At 45.9% G+C, this 17268-nt stretch overlaps 1 protein-coding gene across 3 annotated transcripts in view; it reads left to right on the top strand.

Moving 5' to 3' along the window:
- Positions 1 to 17268, top strand: part of NOX4 (NADPH oxidase 4) — a 310955-nt gene that overhangs the window by 167671 nt on the left and 126016 nt on the right. For all 3 annotated transcript variants that reach the window (XM_073662050.1, XM_073662052.1, XM_073662051.1), the window contains exon 12: positions 5863 to 5923. In XM_073662050.1, the coding sequence (XP_073518151.1) occupies positions 5863 to 5923 (61 nt within the window). The remainder of the gene's footprint in view (positions 1 to 5862; positions 5924 to 17268) is intronic.

The following is a 17268-nucleotide window of genomic DNA, read 5'->3' as shown; positions in this document are numbered from 1 at the left end:
GCTCCGCTGTTGTGCGTGCACGCCAATCCCCTGCCCATGGTGCATGCGAAGATGCCTCCCTCCCTGCACCTGTCATTGCACACTCTCATCAGCAAGCATGTCCTTGTCCCAGCGCAGCATTCAGTTGTTCCTATCCCAGTCCTTGGAGCGCAAGCGCAAATACGCAGCCAACGCCCCACAGGCCATACTACTAAATTCACACATTTCGCGAATGCTTGCACTCAAAATGTTGCCTTCTAGGCTCGTGGAGACGGAACCTCTCTGCAACCTGATGGCGACGTCCGTCCCTCGGTACTCTGTCCCCAGCCGCCACTATTTCTCCCAGTGTGTTGTCCCCACATTGCACAAGCATGTGTCCCAGAACATTAGCCGTGCCCTCAACAACGCAGTTACTGGGAAGGTCCACCTAACCACGGACACATGGACAAGTGCTTGTGGGCAGGGACTGTACATCTTGCTGACGGCACACTGGGTTAATATAGTGGAAGCCGGGACCCAGTCTGACCTTGGGATGGGACACGTCCTCCCGACGCTGAGGATAGCGAGCCCTGTGTCAGTCAGGGTTGCCCCCACATTCTAGAGCTCCTGCACCTACTCCTCCTCTCCAGCCTCCATCTGCAACATGCCCACATCAATCAGAAGCTAGAAGCACTGCCTTGGCCAAGCGGCAACAGGCTGTGCTGAAGCTAATATCCTTAGGTGACAAACCGCACAATGCTGAAGAGTTGTGGACACTCTGAAAGAGCAGGCAGATCTGTGGCTTTCACGACTGAACCTACAGCTAGGCATGGTCGTGTGTGACAATGGCCGGAACCTGTTGGCTTCTCTGAAGCGAGGCGGGCTCACACACGTACCATTCCTGGCCCATGTGCTTAACCTCGTGGTTCAGCAGTTTCTCAAAACCTACCCAGATCTACCGGATCTGCTTGTCAAAGTACGCAGCGTGTGTGCCCATTTTAGAAAGTCAGCAGCATTTCCAGCTTCCAAGTCACTGACTGGTGTGCGATTTCGCCATGCATTGGAACTCAACCTTGCAGATGTTGGGAAGGATTTGTGAGCAGCACAGGGCAGTTGTTCAGTACCAGCTTCAAAACATCTGTCGGTATTCAGGTCAGCCTCCGCACATAAGAGCTGAGGAGTGAGCATGGATGTCAGACATCTGTGCCGTCCTCCAAAACTTTGAGGATTCCACCAGATGTTGAGCGGCGATGACGCCATAATTAGCGTCACCATCCCGCTTCTCTGTCTTCTGAAATGATCGCTGCTCACAGTTTAAAGAGGAGGCATTGCAGGCGGAACACGATCAGATGGAGCAAGGGACTATACAGGGAGATTCCACACAGCCCAGCCACATCTCATCCCAACATGGATTGGATGACAATGAGGAAGAGGAGGAGGAGGAAGAACAGGAGCTATTTTCCTGCGCTATAGATACTACACGCACAACTGTCATACCGTCTGTTCAGCATGGATGGCCTGAGGAGAGGGAGGAGGAGGAGAGCATTGGCAGTCATCCTTTTGGTGAGGACACGGAAGTCTTGCCTGTTAGCAGTCTGGCACTCATGACTGAGTTTGTTACGCTGCCTTTCCCGTGACCCTCGCGTTCTCCAAATTCTGGGTGATAGTCATTACTGGTTGGTGGCACTTCTAGACCCACGCTACAAGGAGAACTTTCTATCTCTTATTCCCGCGGCCGACAGGTCTACTAAAATGGGGCATTTTACCATCTGAAAACGCTGGCGGCAGTGGAAAACGAAGGAGTACAGGCGAGAGAGACACGAATACGATCCAGCAGAGGTGAGGGAACACTGTCAAGGTTCTGGGACAGTTTTCTCAGACCCTCCCATCGCACAGGCCCTGATGCGCGGGGTAGTCTCACAAGGAGGGATAATTTTATGAAGATGCTGAAGCAGTACCTTGCTGACCGTACCAACATCCCTCATGCTTCCTCTGTGCCTTATACTTATTGGGTATCCAAGCTGGACACGTGGCATGAACTGGCTCTCTACGCCTTGGAGGTCCTGGCCTGCCCTGCCGCTAGTGTTGTGTCAGAGCCGGTTTTTAGTGCCGCCCGGGGAATTATAACTGATAGGCGCATCTGCCTATCAACTGATAATGCTGATAGACTGACTCTTATAAAAATGAACAAGGGCTGGATTGGGCCAGACTTCTCAACACCACTGAATGATAGCAGTGTAACATAAATTCAGATCCAGCGTCTTTTTTGAGAGGTCTATTCCCATGCACCTCTTCACACCCAGACATGGGTATTCACTTCCTGATTTGGTCTATTTGCTGTTGTCCTCTTCATTTTCGTCATCCTCATCCTCCACCACCATATCACCGCCATATCTACCATATCACCATATCCACGTCTTTTGCAAGGGGCATTGGAGTGCCTCCAAATTTTTGGTAGCCCTTGCATTCACTGCTTAGGCAATAACACTATGGGAGACCCACTTCCTAATAATGGGAAAAATGTTTTAATAAGGCACTCCTCTACATCCTTTCCAAAGGGCATTGGAGTGCGTCCAAATTTTTGGCAACTGTTGCAGTCACTGCATATGAAGAATAGTATAGGAGACTAGCTCCTTTCTAATGGGAACATGTTGTTACGGAGGCCCTCCTTTTTGTGTCTTTAAATTGGTATTGGGGTTTTTCCTAAATTTAGGCAGCCCTTGCAGTCACTGCATGGGCATTACCACTATAGGAGACCCACTCCTTTATAATGGGAACATTTTTTTTTACTGAGGCCCTCCTCTGTCTCTTCAAAGGGGTATTGGGGTGCTTCCAAATTTTTGGCAGCCCTTGCAGTCACTGCATACGCAATAACAGTATAGAAAACCCACTCGTTAATAATGGGAACAACAAAGCATAGCCGGCTGATGGCTCTCTAACAATAGTGAGGGCCGACTGCTGGCCCTTTAAGAATAGTAAGGGCCACCTGATGGCCCTATAAAAATAGGCTTTGCGACTTTGAGTCCTTCCTTCATAAATGAAACCGGATGTGTCTGATGATGTGTCACACACCACATGAGAAGGTAAGGTCGTAAAATGTTAATGACATTTACCGGTAAATGTATTTTTCACCGTTGAAAGCAATGCAAAAGTGCAAAAAACGCATCAAAAATGCTACGTGTGAACATAGCCCAAGTTGTGGAGGAGAATTTTTATTTTTGGTTATTTATTTTACCTTATATACAAGTCATTACCCTGGAAAGGATGTTGCTTAATATTTTTCCCAGGAAAATCCATTTTGGTTTAGTTTCTGTATGTTTTATTGTGAATCCGTAAAAGTGGTGCAATATCTGACAAAATTGTTCACAGCAGTGACCTGGGAGTCAGAGATTCTTCCAGGGTTCTTCCCCATGCTGCTCCCATGTCATTTGAGCACTGTTCCCATCGATTTTGGCAGTTTTTAGACCCTCTGCAGACCTCCGGGGGGGGGCGACAGAAAAATGCTCGAGTTTCCCATAGACTTACATTGGGCTCATTACTTGGGTCGAGCACTCGAGCATTCCAATTTGCTTGACTCGAGCAACGAGTGCCAGTGGCTCTCCCAACGTCGGCTCTCCCAACATCCTGTAGAAGCCGTAAGGACTTGAGAGTACCAGCTGTTTTACACAGCAGACATCGGCTGGTATAGGCTGCAATTGGGATTGGAGCTACTGTACGTCTGTTGCAGTAGTGTAACCTCTTTGGCTATGTGCCCACAACGCAGAAATGCTGCATATTTTTTCCGCTTCTCCTTGGCAGGAAAAACGCATGCGGATTTTACATGCGTTTTTCCCGCCAGGTAGAAGCGTTTGTCAAGCGTTTTCGCATGCGGGTTATGAAGCGCTTTTCCAAGCGATTTTAGCATCACTTGGAAAAGTGCTTGAAAACTTGTTCACACTATATAAATCCATGCAACCAGCATGGATTTATATAGTGTGACCAAGTAATAGTTAAAAAGAAAGCATAAGAATGGTAAAAAATAAAGATTATACTTACCTTCCGATGGCCCCCGGTCTCCTTCTCTGATGCGTCCGGTCTTCCCAGTGTCTCGCGGTGGTGTGAAGGACCTGCGATGACGTCATTGAGTCATGTGACAGGTCACGCGACCGCCGACGTCAGCGGTCACGTGACCTGTCACATGACTCAATGACGTCATGTCAGGTCCTCACACCACCGCGAGCCGCCCAACACACCGCACGCATTGCTGAGGAGGCCGGGGGACATCGGAAGGTGAGTATAATCTTTATTTTTTATTTTAAATTCTTTTTTTTACAGTTTCTATGGTACCCGGGTCTGGATGAGAGTCTCCTCTTCTCCAGGCCTGGGTACCATCCGCACATTGAATCGCTTCATAAGCGTGTGTTAATGTGCTGACACGGATATTGAGCATTTCAATGCAAGTCAATGGCGGCAATTACGCTGCGTGTCCGCAAAATTAATGGACAAGCTGCCTATTTTTCCGCAATTATAATCCGCAGCAGAAATTTCCACAGCATGTGCACAGCACATGCGGATTATCATTGGGGACCATGGGGCACGTATTACCAAGCGTTTTTCAAGCGTTTTCGCTGCGGAAATTCCGCGGCAAAAACGCTTGAAAATGCATAGTGGGCACATAGCCTTAGACGCCATAATGAACAGTGAAGATGGCATCTAAGTGGTGAGACAGGGAAGCTACTCTGTCACGTCCATAGAGCCCGGCAACATCATCGCTAAAAGCGGATGGGCTTTTTATTGGCAGCATGGAATCCTTGAGGGGATCCAAAGTAAAATTAAGCTTTAAACTTTTTTGCAAAAGAGTCATCTTCCCTTTTTTATTTAATTTTGTAATTGAAAAAAAAAATTTTTTGGCTGTATATGTAGTCCAATGATCAAGCTTAAAGGGAATATTTTAACTGGTATTTGCTATGTAAGCTGACAGCAGCATGATATAGGTCCAGAGACCCTGATTCCAGCAATGTGCCACTTAGTTTACTGGGTGCAGCATTTGTGATAAAATCAGTTTTCTCTGCTGCAGATCTAGCAGAGCTCAGAATGCTGAGCCCTGTATAACCTTGCCCACACCACTGCTGCTTTCTGTGTACATTGTATAGAAAGCTGCTAATCAGTGGTGGGGGCAGGGTTGGACCAGGAGGTCCTGTAGTGATAATTTCCTGCTGATAAAACTCTGATTTTATTGAAAGAAAAACACAGCCCAGTAAGTGTCACATCGCTGGACTCAGGGTCTCTGCCCCTACGTTATGCTGTTCTCAGATTACATAGCAAAAATCAGACGACTCCTTTAATAGAGTGGTGGAATTGAATAATTAGGGGTAACCTAGGTCACTAAAGGGCCTTTAGCAAAATATAAGATACTACTATAGGGATGAGCTGATCATTTGAAATTCTAATTTGCTGGCATTGCCAAATTTTCCGCAATAATTTCATTTGTGTTGAAAGGAGAGAGAGAGAGAGAGAGAGAGAGAGAAGGGGGAGAATGGGAGTGGGGGACAACTCCATGCGAGAATCAAGGTATTTGCAGATGGCAATCTCACCTCCTTCACCAAGGAAATAGCTTGTAGCCTTGCTTTGTAGCTCTGCAGAGGTGGGGATTTAGGGTGTCTATTTTGATAACTCCAGTTCCCGCCCCTCTGTGCGCACCCCTGAGCTACATTATTTCAATAATAATAATAATGCAATTGGTCCTAAGAAAAAATAAAACCTGTCTTCCACAACATGTTGGATTAAAGCGGTTGAGCGAGGACCACAAACCCCTAGTATAACACTAGTAGATATAGTAATTATAAATTGTTATTAATATTTTGTAGCAAATTCTATGATTTTACTTCCTGGTTGATCTCTATTTTTTTTTTTTTAATATTTTAGTGCCCTACGGACACCAAAGCCACATTTGCAGTTCATATAAAAGTGGTGGGAGACTGGACAGGTATGTTTCCCAGAAAATAAAAGGATTTTCACTTTTCTGTTTGTGAACTATTTCCCTTAGGACATTGTCGTAGTAGCCTTGATACTGGACATGATGCAGTGTACTGTGAATGTAAAGATACATGCCCATGTGTGCGTTATAATGCATCAGTAAGTGCTATTCTATCTGTAAGCTACATCTGCTCATAGTGGATTTAATTCTAAAGATGAACAAATATGCTGCAAATTTGATTTGCCAGATTCGCTCGAATTCGGCTGGGAAAGTCAATTTAATTCAAATTTATTTGAAGTGATTCAAATTGCTGGTGAGCGGTGGGGAACTGTGGTGCCAGGAAAGGTTTTTTTTTTTTTTTTTAATCCTTTCCCAGCTCTTTCAAGAATCCATCAAAATGATGACCAGAAAGCCTCCATTTTTCTTGATTTCGAACGAATCAAATCTGGTTCTTGCAAATCCGATTTCTTTACTGTGAAAATCAAAATGATTTTTATTCTCCTTGAATCTCTTCACTCATGTGTATTAAGACCGGCCCAAATGATGATCGGTCTGCAAACAATGTTTTATTTGGAACGCTTAGAGGATTTGGGAAGGTTTAGCTTACAAAAGTGAAGACTGAGAGGAGACTTAATAGCTGTCTACAAATATCTCAAGTGCTGTCACATTGTAGAAGGATCATCCTTATTCTCATTTGCACATGGAAACACGAGAAGCAATGGGATGAAACAAAGGGAGAAGATACAGGTTAGATATTAGACGAATCTTTTTGACAGTGAGGGTGATCAATGAGTGGAACAGGAGGCCACGAGAGGTGGTGAGTTCTCCTTCAATGGACGTCTTCAAACAGAGGCTGGACAGACATCTGTCTGAGATGGTTTAGTGAATCCTGCATTGAGCAGAGGGTTGGACCAGATGACCTTGTAGGTCCCCTCCCACTCAAACATCCTATGATTCTATGATTCTTGGCTTTGGAATGTCCCAAGTTCTATGAGCCGAGAACATTTTCAAAGAGATGCATCATAAGAAAAAAAAAGAGTGAATAAGCCGCTCTGATGGCGCTTTTGTAGGGACTCAGATCGAAGGACAAAATGGGTTCTTGGTGTTGTATCACGCAAGCTCAACATCACCGTTGCAGCCAGATGTAGCAAATATTATGGGCAAGAAAATTTGTGTGACAGGCAAATTTATTGAGCAAAAACTGTAGGCCGGCATTGTGAAAAAACTTTTTTGTAAATCAATTTTTATTAAAATGTTTCCCGTTTTCTATAAATTTGCCCTGCATTTTTAAAATTGTTTACTGCTTATGAAAATAAGGCATTGGATACCGCTGTCATCTAGGCACGGTGACTAAACACGCGCAGTGTTACAAGCTGTTTCCTACTGTACTTGTAAGCACTGCATAGAGTTTGTCTCGGATTGCAGGTGTGTGCTTGTTAGCTCCTAGACTGCTGAGACCAACAAGCATCTTTAGGAGAAACAGATACCTCCCTCCCATAATAAGACCGATAAAGCACATGACACATAACTTCTTTAGTGGACGGGGTTGACCACAGCTTTTTCCATTTCTTTTATTCTCATAAATAACCATTCTCTTAAAACCGTCAAACATGTGTAACATCCGGGATCCAAAATGGTATGCACCACCCGCTCTCGGAGGGCAAGTACGTCTTCAGCTCTATACATCTCAAATTGATAATGTTTACCGCCATCTGGGACTTATACAATTCACTAAAACATTTCCATAAGTAAAACACATCTTAACAGCCAACATAAGGGAGGGAAGGCAGCTCAGTCAGCGGGTACCGGGAAAGAGGAAGAACAGAGCCAAAATGGCCGTATATAACAGGGGGTCAATGCCTCTTTAGTTTAAGCAGAGATGGAGATGGAACGGGAAGAACGAATAGCCACACATGGCTATACCAAGATTCTGGGTGGGCGGACCAGTATGGAGGAACACCCCTAGCTGAACAGCAATGAATTAACCACGAGGTGGGCAACCTCATATAATCATAGTTGATGCATCAAAATGAGGGAGGTCATTTTAACCCCAATATCCTCTGCAACACTGGGCTCAGCAGGCAGGGACTTCTCTCCTATAAGGCTTGTGGTCCTCAATTCCCAGCAAGCTTCAGCCCCACTGTACTTCCAAAGCTGTAGAAAAAGCCTGCCTAACTTACCAGCATCAGCCAAACACATCACACAATACGGGCCTGGGTTGTCGCTCAATCACCACTTTCCCAGTCAACCAGAAAGTCGGGAGGCTGGCGATCTTGCACCCCTGACGACAGAAAATGGGACAAACACTTTAAAGGATTTATCCAGGACTTTCTTTTTTTATTTTTACTAATGGCACCGATCTCTGATCACAGAGCAGTCAAAGATGGCTCCTTTCGGCAATTCACTGACGTCAGAGCAGCGGGTTCAGTTCACTCTAATCTGTTGATGGGGCATGACTGCTAATGACATGCTGATTGACAGCTAGCTTCCCACTGCCTAACTGTGGGGAGCCGACTGTCAATCAGCATGACTTTTGCAGTCAAGCCCTGTCGACAGAGCAACCTGGAAGACGAAGAGCTGCTCCGTTGACGTTGAGCACTCTGTCTCAGCACCAGGTAGTCTCCTAGTTAAAAAAAATAAATAAATAGTCTTGAATAAACCCTTTAAGTTTAGTATTTTCTCAATCTTTTCAGTCACCTTATTGCACTTAACAATGGCCACTTACTATGGAACTAAACAAGTTGGTATCTTGTCTGCCTGGCGAAGCCATAAGAGCCGATGACCTGATACCAGAGAGTCCAAGAATAGGGACATTCTATATGCTCCCCACAATCCACAAATCTGGTAATCCAGGAAGACCAATTATTTCATGTGTGGGCACCCTTACAGAGCAAGTTTCTGAATGGGTAGAGTGTGTTCTTAAACCACTGGTAAAGATTACACCCAGCTACATTCAGGACACGACAGACCTACTGAATAAACTAGCAGCAATAGGTCCTCTACCAGAAGGAACCATCCTGGCCACCATGGATGTGGAATCTTTGTACTCTTATATCCCACACCAGGATGGATTGAATGCCTGCAAAATCTTCATGGAAAATAAAGGAATTGTTGCTGATTCTGTGGTGAAACTTACAAAATTCATCCTCACCCACAATTACTTTGAATTTGATAACAACGTATATTTACAGGAGACTGGTACAGCGATGGGAAGTAAAATGGCTCCACAGTACGCAAATCTTTTCATGGCCAAGCTTGAAAGTGACTTTTTGTCCTCATGTCCCATCAGGCCTCTGGCCTACTATCGTTTAATTGATGATATTTTAATCATCTGGACGGGGTCTGAGCAACAGCTGAAGATGTTCCATGAACACTTTAATCTATTTCATCCCACCATCAACCTAACGCTCAACTACTCCTGTACTGAAATTAACTTTTGGACACCATCATCAAGCTACAGAACAATGAAATTGAGACATCCTTGTACCGGAAACCAATCGACCGTCCTACATACCTTAAATGGGACAGTTTCCATCCAAACACATAAAAACCTCTATTATCTACAGCCAAGCCATCAGATGCAATCGGATATGTTCCAACCCTATGGATAGAGACAAACACCTTGATGGCCTCAGAAAGACCTTTATGAAACAGGGCTACCATCCAAGAACAATTGAGAACCAGATTACAAGAGCCCCCAGAATATCAAGGAATCATCTCCTACATTACAAAACTAAATAAGAAAGCAACTGGGTTCTTCTAGTTGTCACCTACAATCCAAATCTGGAGGCGCTAAGGAGAGCTGCACGGAAACTGCAACCCTTACTACAAAAAGATGCCCGATTACAATCCATATCTCCAGAACCCCCACTTCTGTGTTTCAGGCAGCCCCCAAATCTAAGAAGCATCATTGTCAGCAGCTCCCTGTCTTCTCCACCAGCTACAGGTACCTTTCCTTGCAACCAGAAAAAATGTAAAACCTGTCCGTTTATAATGACCACAGACAAGATGAAGATACCCAACTCACATCAGGACTACAAGATCCCAGGTACTTTCAGCTGTATCACATTTAATATAGTGTACTTAATTATATGTACCAAATGTCCAGCTGGGGGTCTTTATGTAGGGGAGACAGGGCAAAAACTTAGGACAAGGATGAATCATCATCGCCACACAATAAAAGAATAAAGAATAGATCTACCTGTAGCCAACAATTTTGTTCCCCTGATCACAGCATAAAAGACATGAAATTACTGGTATTAAAAGGTAACTTCAAATCTCAAAGAGAAAGAAGAATCTCAGAATATAAACTGATGGTGACCTTTGACACTTTCAGAGCAGGAATGAATGTGTAGCATGGATTTATGTCATTCTACATCAACTAAGGAATGTGCCCATCAGACTTAAGGTCATCATAACACTGGACCTAGTCACAGGACAATAAAACCTTCACACTCCTTATCTATTAACTGCTAAAATATTTATAGCCAGAACTGTTTATCTCTCCCATAATAACTCTGCTTTCCGTCACCTGTCTCATCTATTGCATTATTTCTGTGTTTTATTGTGTATAAATATGTGACTCTTCAGATTTTGCATTATACTAGCCTGATGAAGAGACCTGCGTAGTCTCGAAAGATTGCAACTTGTTACCATATTTTCAGTTAGCCATTAAAAGGTATCAACCACTGAGGGCTCTCAAATCTAAATATTTTTCTGTCTACTGGCTAACACGGTACAAAAATATATATTTTCCCTGTGCATTACATTAAAGACTTAATTTATCAGGTCTCACTGGCATAGCGTTGGTGCTCCATAATAATCAAATGCGAGATAAAAAATAAAATAAATTCAGCTCACCTGGTTCTCACATGCTCCTGGTACAGGGAAGCCTAGTAACGTGTGGTCTCACGTAGTAGAAACAGTATAAATGTAAGAAAAAACTGGCTTCCAGGAAGAAATTTCCCCAAATTTTTATTTTTTTTTATTGATAGAAAAATAGTTCAGATCAGTTCAGGTAATGAGATGAAAATTCAATGGATAAATTGCATCATAGGATCCAGCTACGCGTTTCGAGCATGACACTATGCTCTTTGTCAAATTTTTGGAAATTTTTTCCTGGAAGCCAGTTTTTTCTTACATCTATACTGCTCCATAATAATTCCTGTCTAATTTAGAAAAGTTTTACTGCAGATGTTATGAAAAATATAAAACTAAAAAAACTAATTATTGTCCCCCAGTTCATATGACGCGCCCCCTGGGCCGTGGGGGTACCCAGAGCCGGGCCTTGTAAGCGCTGGGGGTTATAGTCACCGTGGCAGTGACCCGGTCCGTGACCCAGGGCGGTCAAACCAGGGTAGTCTATGGGTGTCTGTTATATATAGTCCGACTGGACTATGGCCGCTGCGGAGCAGGCCACTGAAGCTGATGGTGTGTGCAGCAAGGTGATGTGACTCCCCACAGGAAGAGTGGAGCTTCAGGGCAGCGTGTATGGATGATGGTGGTGATAGTGCAGGGATCAGTAATGACACGGAGTCAGATAGTGCAGTCCCAGGTCTTTTACTCACGATTATAGCAGTTCCAGATACAGGGCCAGTGTAAGGGCCCTCGGCGTCCTGTGTTCACGCAGTGAGGGGCTCGGCCGACCCTCAGGTAACTCCGGAGTATTTAACAGGACCCCCTTCTGTGTGTCCTCTCTCTGGCCTGCTCCCTGCACCTCACACCCAGCAGCACTCCTATCCGGTGTCCTCGGGCCTTAGCGGGCGACGTGTGTTCTATCCCCTGGGTCCTATGCGGCCACCTTCTTAATGCACTGGTGTGGATTGTGGCCTGCAGTACTTGAAATGCTGCTGACTCGCCCCCTGGGCCGTGGGGTACTCGAAACCGGGTCTTCTGGTGTACGGTGCTGATGGGGGTAGTAGTGGCAACCCGGTCCCGTGGCTCAGGGTGGTCAGACCAATCTTGTGGCAGTCTATTTATAGATTTGTCAATGTGAAAGTCCGACTATGCCACCCGTGGATTGCGGTCAGGGATAACCGCCGCTGCAGGACAGACCGCTAGGGCTGGTGTTGGTGAGCAGCACAGGAATTGTATAACTCCCCATGGGAGGAGTGTAGCCCCAGGGCAGTGTAGGTGGATGTTGGGGGTGATAATTCCGGCCGTGACGGTCAGAATGCAGAGTCCGCTTAAACAGTTCAGGGTGTTTATTGTAACAGATGGTAATGACCCAGCAACAGTATCGGCTAGAAGGGGGCCTGGATGTCTGAGAACACTCGGGAAGCCCCTCTGGTCAGGGTGAGGATGTAGGCCTACTGTGCTCTCTAAGCTCTTTCTGACTATTTCCCCCTTTAGTGGTAAAATAGCCCACGTCCCTGAGCGTGCCGTGTATTCTCACCCGTATGGCTTGCAACTTGGGCTCCTTTTACCTCTGGCCTCTCTTGGCTTTGCTGGTCCCTTCTGTTGTGGCGGAGCCTCTGGGCTTCTTAGGCCAAAGGACATGAAATCCCTCGCAGATTGGTTCTCTGCTGCTGGACTTAGAGTCTTTACAGCCTCGGACCCCAATGTCCGGTTAGATTAATTCTTTGCCAGGACCGGCTCTCGTCGCCTCTGTCCCTGGCCTGCAGTTCCTCCTCTGCCTCACGGACTCCTCAGCTGCTGCTGACCTGTCCCTCTCTCTAAGGAACCCTTCTGGTCACTTCAGAAGTGGGTTCTGGTCTCTCTAACCCTGCCCCAGTTCCAGCTTTTATAGGGCAGCCTGCTCCCTCTACTGGCCTGGGACAGGAGGTGCTGCATACTAATTGTCCCTAGCCAGGGATCCTCCCTCCTGCTCTCAGACACAGCCTTTAATATTTGTGGCATCCAGGCCTGGGGTGACACACTGCAGCCTCCGGTTTCCTAGTTGGGCCTTGTAGCTCTGTGCTAGTTCAGGGACCGATTCCCCTTTTCTGGCCTGACCCCCCTACTTTTCTAGTAGCGGCGGGCGTATGGGTGGCTTGTTGCACGGCCCGTACCCCTAGGGTCCCTTCGATTCCCGTTCCTGGAGCCTCCAGATCCCTTTCTTCTCTTCTCCTTCCAGGCTCAGGCCTCCTGACTAGGCCCGCCTGTGGAGCAGAGCTCATGCAGAGCCTCTGCTCCCTGTCACTTCTGCTCAGACTCTACTGAACTACTCCCCTGAACTAAGATGGTTCCTCCCTCTTATACTCCTCCAGTGCTCCCAGGATCTACGTCCTCCACCCATCCACTACATAGTTCCCCCTCTCTAAGTGGTTCCTCCCCACTCCAGCCAGTGATCAGGGACTGTGCTCTCCCGTAGGAGCAATCTCGCCCTGTCCCCCCGGAAATGTGGTGTAGTGGATGTAGTGTTAGGGTCCTGAGCCATACTCCTTCCTTACCTGAGAGTGAGGTACCACATCTCTGGATGAGATGCAATAACTCTGTGGTGACCTAACCCTCAGGGGCGCCACACATACATTAATGATTTTCTTAAATTCCTCACATACAATATTTAGTAAGTAATTTAATTTGCTGTTTTTGAGATTTGTTTTTAAAAGAAGGATAGACAAAAAGTTTCTCCCATAATATTATATGACCAAATGGTGAACCAGGAAAACATTTGTCGCACCTCTTTAATCCTTATGCAAAATTTTGTTTGATTTTGTTTTGTTAGTCTGAGTCAATTTTGGAAGACTTTATCTAACAGTTACCATTGTCCTCCATATTAGGTCTCTCTGGGCTGCTTTGTTATGTCAGTCACTAAAGTTTAAGTGTTTTCTGTTGAAAACAATTCTGCACTTGGGTTTATACAAGAGTTTTTAACTATTTTGCTGCTAAAACTTGATTGCATTAAAATAAAAGCATTGAGCAGCTTGCAATGTAAGCGTCAATCTCGACAGCTGTGTTTCTTGTCAACTTATTCTCCAGACCCATTTGTCTATTCATGAATGTGCATTTAAGCTCAAATCTGATTTCATATTATGTCATTTGAAATAAAAGAACAATCTCTTCACAAGCAAATATAATATATGTTTGATATATAATATATCCTCTTGAGAAATTATGTACCATATATATTTTATCTTTAGAAGCACAGAGATTTTTCTTTTCTTATAAATTCTATTTAACATTTGGTATGTGCTCATGTTGTAAACTCATTTATCTACTGCTCCACACCCATGCATACTTTGATACAGCATCATAGAGCTAGTGGTACCTTTTTATATTTTATTATGACCAGATTTGATCTTAGATTTCATTTGAGGAAAATGAAGGGACTGGAGGCTAAACAAGAATCAGAAGAATGGCTATTTTAATTGAATACTGAACAGCATTGAGCAGCTTGCAATGTACGTATTGTGCTAAATGCAAGCTGCAGAAGCAAAATCATAAAAAAATGTAACTTCAATAAATTAAAGAATACTTTTCCATATACTGTACTTGCAATGCAGTAAAGATGGAAGGGAAAGAACCACCTGCTAAAATGAAAGTGCACTAAGCTGAATGCAGCAGCCTCTTAACTTTTGCAATCCATGGGGTCTTAGCACTCAGATCTCTATAATCTGTGACATGTGTAGGGATTTGGTACGCACTCAGCCACGGTTCAGGTAGGAACAGGAAACGTTTTCATAAAAATGTTCAGGCAGGTTTATTCTGACTTCCTAAACCGCTTAGCATATGCCAACAAAAAGAAAGCCTTTTCCCTAACAGAGGGAAAACACAAGCAAAATGTCCATGCAATGGTGCGGGTTCGCCCGCTAGAGGTCAGTGTCCAGTTCTCACGGCCTTAGCACAGACCAACACACTGGAGATCCACACGTCTCCAGACACAGACAACAAATGAGAAACTTGGCCTCCATTTTATTTACAACAAACCATGCCCCGGAGTGGGGATATGTGAGCAGCCACTCCCACCCATGAGTGGGACTGCTCTTGAAAACCGGCCCTGATACACCCTGTTACCCCTCAGCACTATGTGTGCTGGAGCATGTAAAACCGGGAAAGCATCACTGAAGCTGCCAACCTCAGCGATACATATTTCCCCTCAAGGACCTGTCTGGCAGCCATCTTACATACCCCCCCCGTCTGCCCAAAGCCGGGGGGGGCTTGGTACCTTCTGCTAACATACAGTGGACAAAGCGTCAGCATTGCCATGCAATTTCCCAGGCCTCTGCTCTACATGGAAGCTAAAGTCCTGGAGGGCTAGAAACCACCTGGTCACTCAGGCATTGTTCCCCTAGTTCTCTCTCATCCACCTTATGGGGCCATGATCTGATACCAGCCTGATATTTCTGTCTAAGAGGTAGTATCTCAGGGTGTCCAATACCCACTTAATGGCCAAACATTCCTTCTGCACTATGGAAGAATTCTTCTCACAAGATGTCAGCTTCCGGCTTAGATACATTATGGGGTGCTCCTCCCCGTTCACCTCTTGTGATAGGACAGCCCCCAGTCCAACATCTGACGCGTCCGTCTGGACCACAAACTCTTTTGAGATATCCGGTGCCACCAGCACTGGCTGTTTACATAGCGCCTGCTTTAGCTCCTGGAAAGCCGTCTCAGCTTCTGGAGATCACTTAGCAATAGCCGACTTTGTCCCTTTTCTGGAGGTCTGTCAAAGGGGCGGCTATCATGGCGAAGTTAGGAATGAACCGGCGGTAGTAGCCCACGATGCCCAGGAAGGCTCTGACCTGTTTTTTTGAGAGAGGTTGTGGCCAACCCTGGATCTCTTCAGTTTTATTTATTTGGGGCTTTATCATGCCTCTGCCTATGACATAGCCCAAATATCTGGCACATTTCTTTGGATTGATGGAAAACCCCGCCTTCCGTAGAGCATTGAATATCGCCTGGACTTTGCACAGATGGCTTCTCCAATCCTAGCTGTAGATCATGATATCATTCAGGTAAGCCGCTGCATACTTCTTGTGGGGAGCTAGGATCCAGTCCATTGTTCTCTCGAAGGTGGCTGGAGCTCCTTGCAACCCAAACTGCCTCCTGGTGTATTGGAAACACCCTTCCAGCGTTGCAAAAGCTGTCTTCTCTTTGGCCTCTTGGGACATGGGAATTTGCCAATACCCTTTTGTAAGGTCAAGGGTGGTAATGTACCTGGCCGGCCCTAGCCTTTCAATTACGGTAGTTCATCTACCCTTGGCACTAGGTACGCATCAAACTTAGAGACCTCATTTGGTTTCCTATAGTCATTGCAGAACCGCCATTCTCCATCTGGTTTTGGCACCAAGACTATGGGACTGGAACAGCCACTCTTGGACTCTTCAATGACACCTAGACTCAGCATGCGCTTCATCTCCTTCGAGATTACCTTTCGGCGGGCTTCAGGAATCCTATATGGCTTTAGGTTCACTCGGACATGAGGCTCTGTAAGCGCCTGATGTTCTACGATCTGAGTACACCCCGGTAGATCCGAGAACAGGTCCTTGTTCCATTGCAGCAACTCTTGGCATTGTTGCTTCTGGGCATGTGACAGTGATTCTGCCACCTTGATGTCTCCCACGTCGGCTTCCGACTTCGACAGTAAACAGGGAGCTTCCACGGGCTCCCTATCTCGCCATGGCTTACTCAGGTTGACGTGGTACACCTGGTAGGGCTTCCTTCTCCCAGATTGTTGGACCCTATAGTTGACATTGCCAACCTTTTAAACCACTTCATATGGGCCCTGCCACTTGGCCAGGAATTTTCTCTCCACTGTAGGTACCAGTACCCGATCCCCAGGGTTGAAGTGTCTCACCCTCGCCGATCTATTGTACACCCTCGACTGTGCCTCTTGTGCTTTGAGGAGGTGTTCTTTCACAATGGGCATCACCTCTGCAATCCTCTCTTGCATCTGGGCCACGTGTTCGATTACACTCCGGTAGGGTCCCAGGTCTCCTTCGCTACGTCCAGGAGTCCGCAGGGGTGTCAGCCATATAACAGCTCAAACGGGGAGAATCCAGTAGAGGCCTGTGGGCCTTCTCTAATGGAAAACTGAAGGTACGAAAGTAGGCAGTCCCAATCCCGGCCGTCTTTCTCCACAAACTTCTTCAACATGGCCTCCAAGGTTTTATTAAACCTCTCCACCAAGCCGTCTGTCTGTGGGTGTTAGACTGAGGTCCTGAGTTGTGTGATTTGCAGGGTTTTGTACAACACCCTCATCATCCTTGACATAAATGGGGTCCCTTGGTCCTTTAGGATCTCCTTAGGCAACCCCATTCTCGAAAAGATGTGGGCCTGCTCCTGGGCTATGCACTTGGCAGAGGAGTTTTGTAGTGGTACAGCCTCCGGGTACCGGGTAGCATAGTCTAGTACCACCAGGATATACTGATGTCCACTGGCGGACTTGACCAGGGGTCCCACTAGATCCAAGG

This window comes from Phyllobates terribilis, unplaced genomic scaffold (assembly GCF_046119375.1).
Source record: "Phyllobates terribilis strain yellow unplaced genomic scaffold, ASM4611937v1 Scaffold_2__4_contigs__length_985480577, whole genome shotgun sequence".
Taxonomy (NCBI): domain Eukaryota; kingdom Metazoa; phylum Chordata; class Amphibia; order Anura; family Dendrobatidae; genus Phyllobates; species Phyllobates terribilis.
Note: the sequence above shows the minus strand (reverse complement) of the source record. Positions and strands in the feature narration are given on the sequence as shown.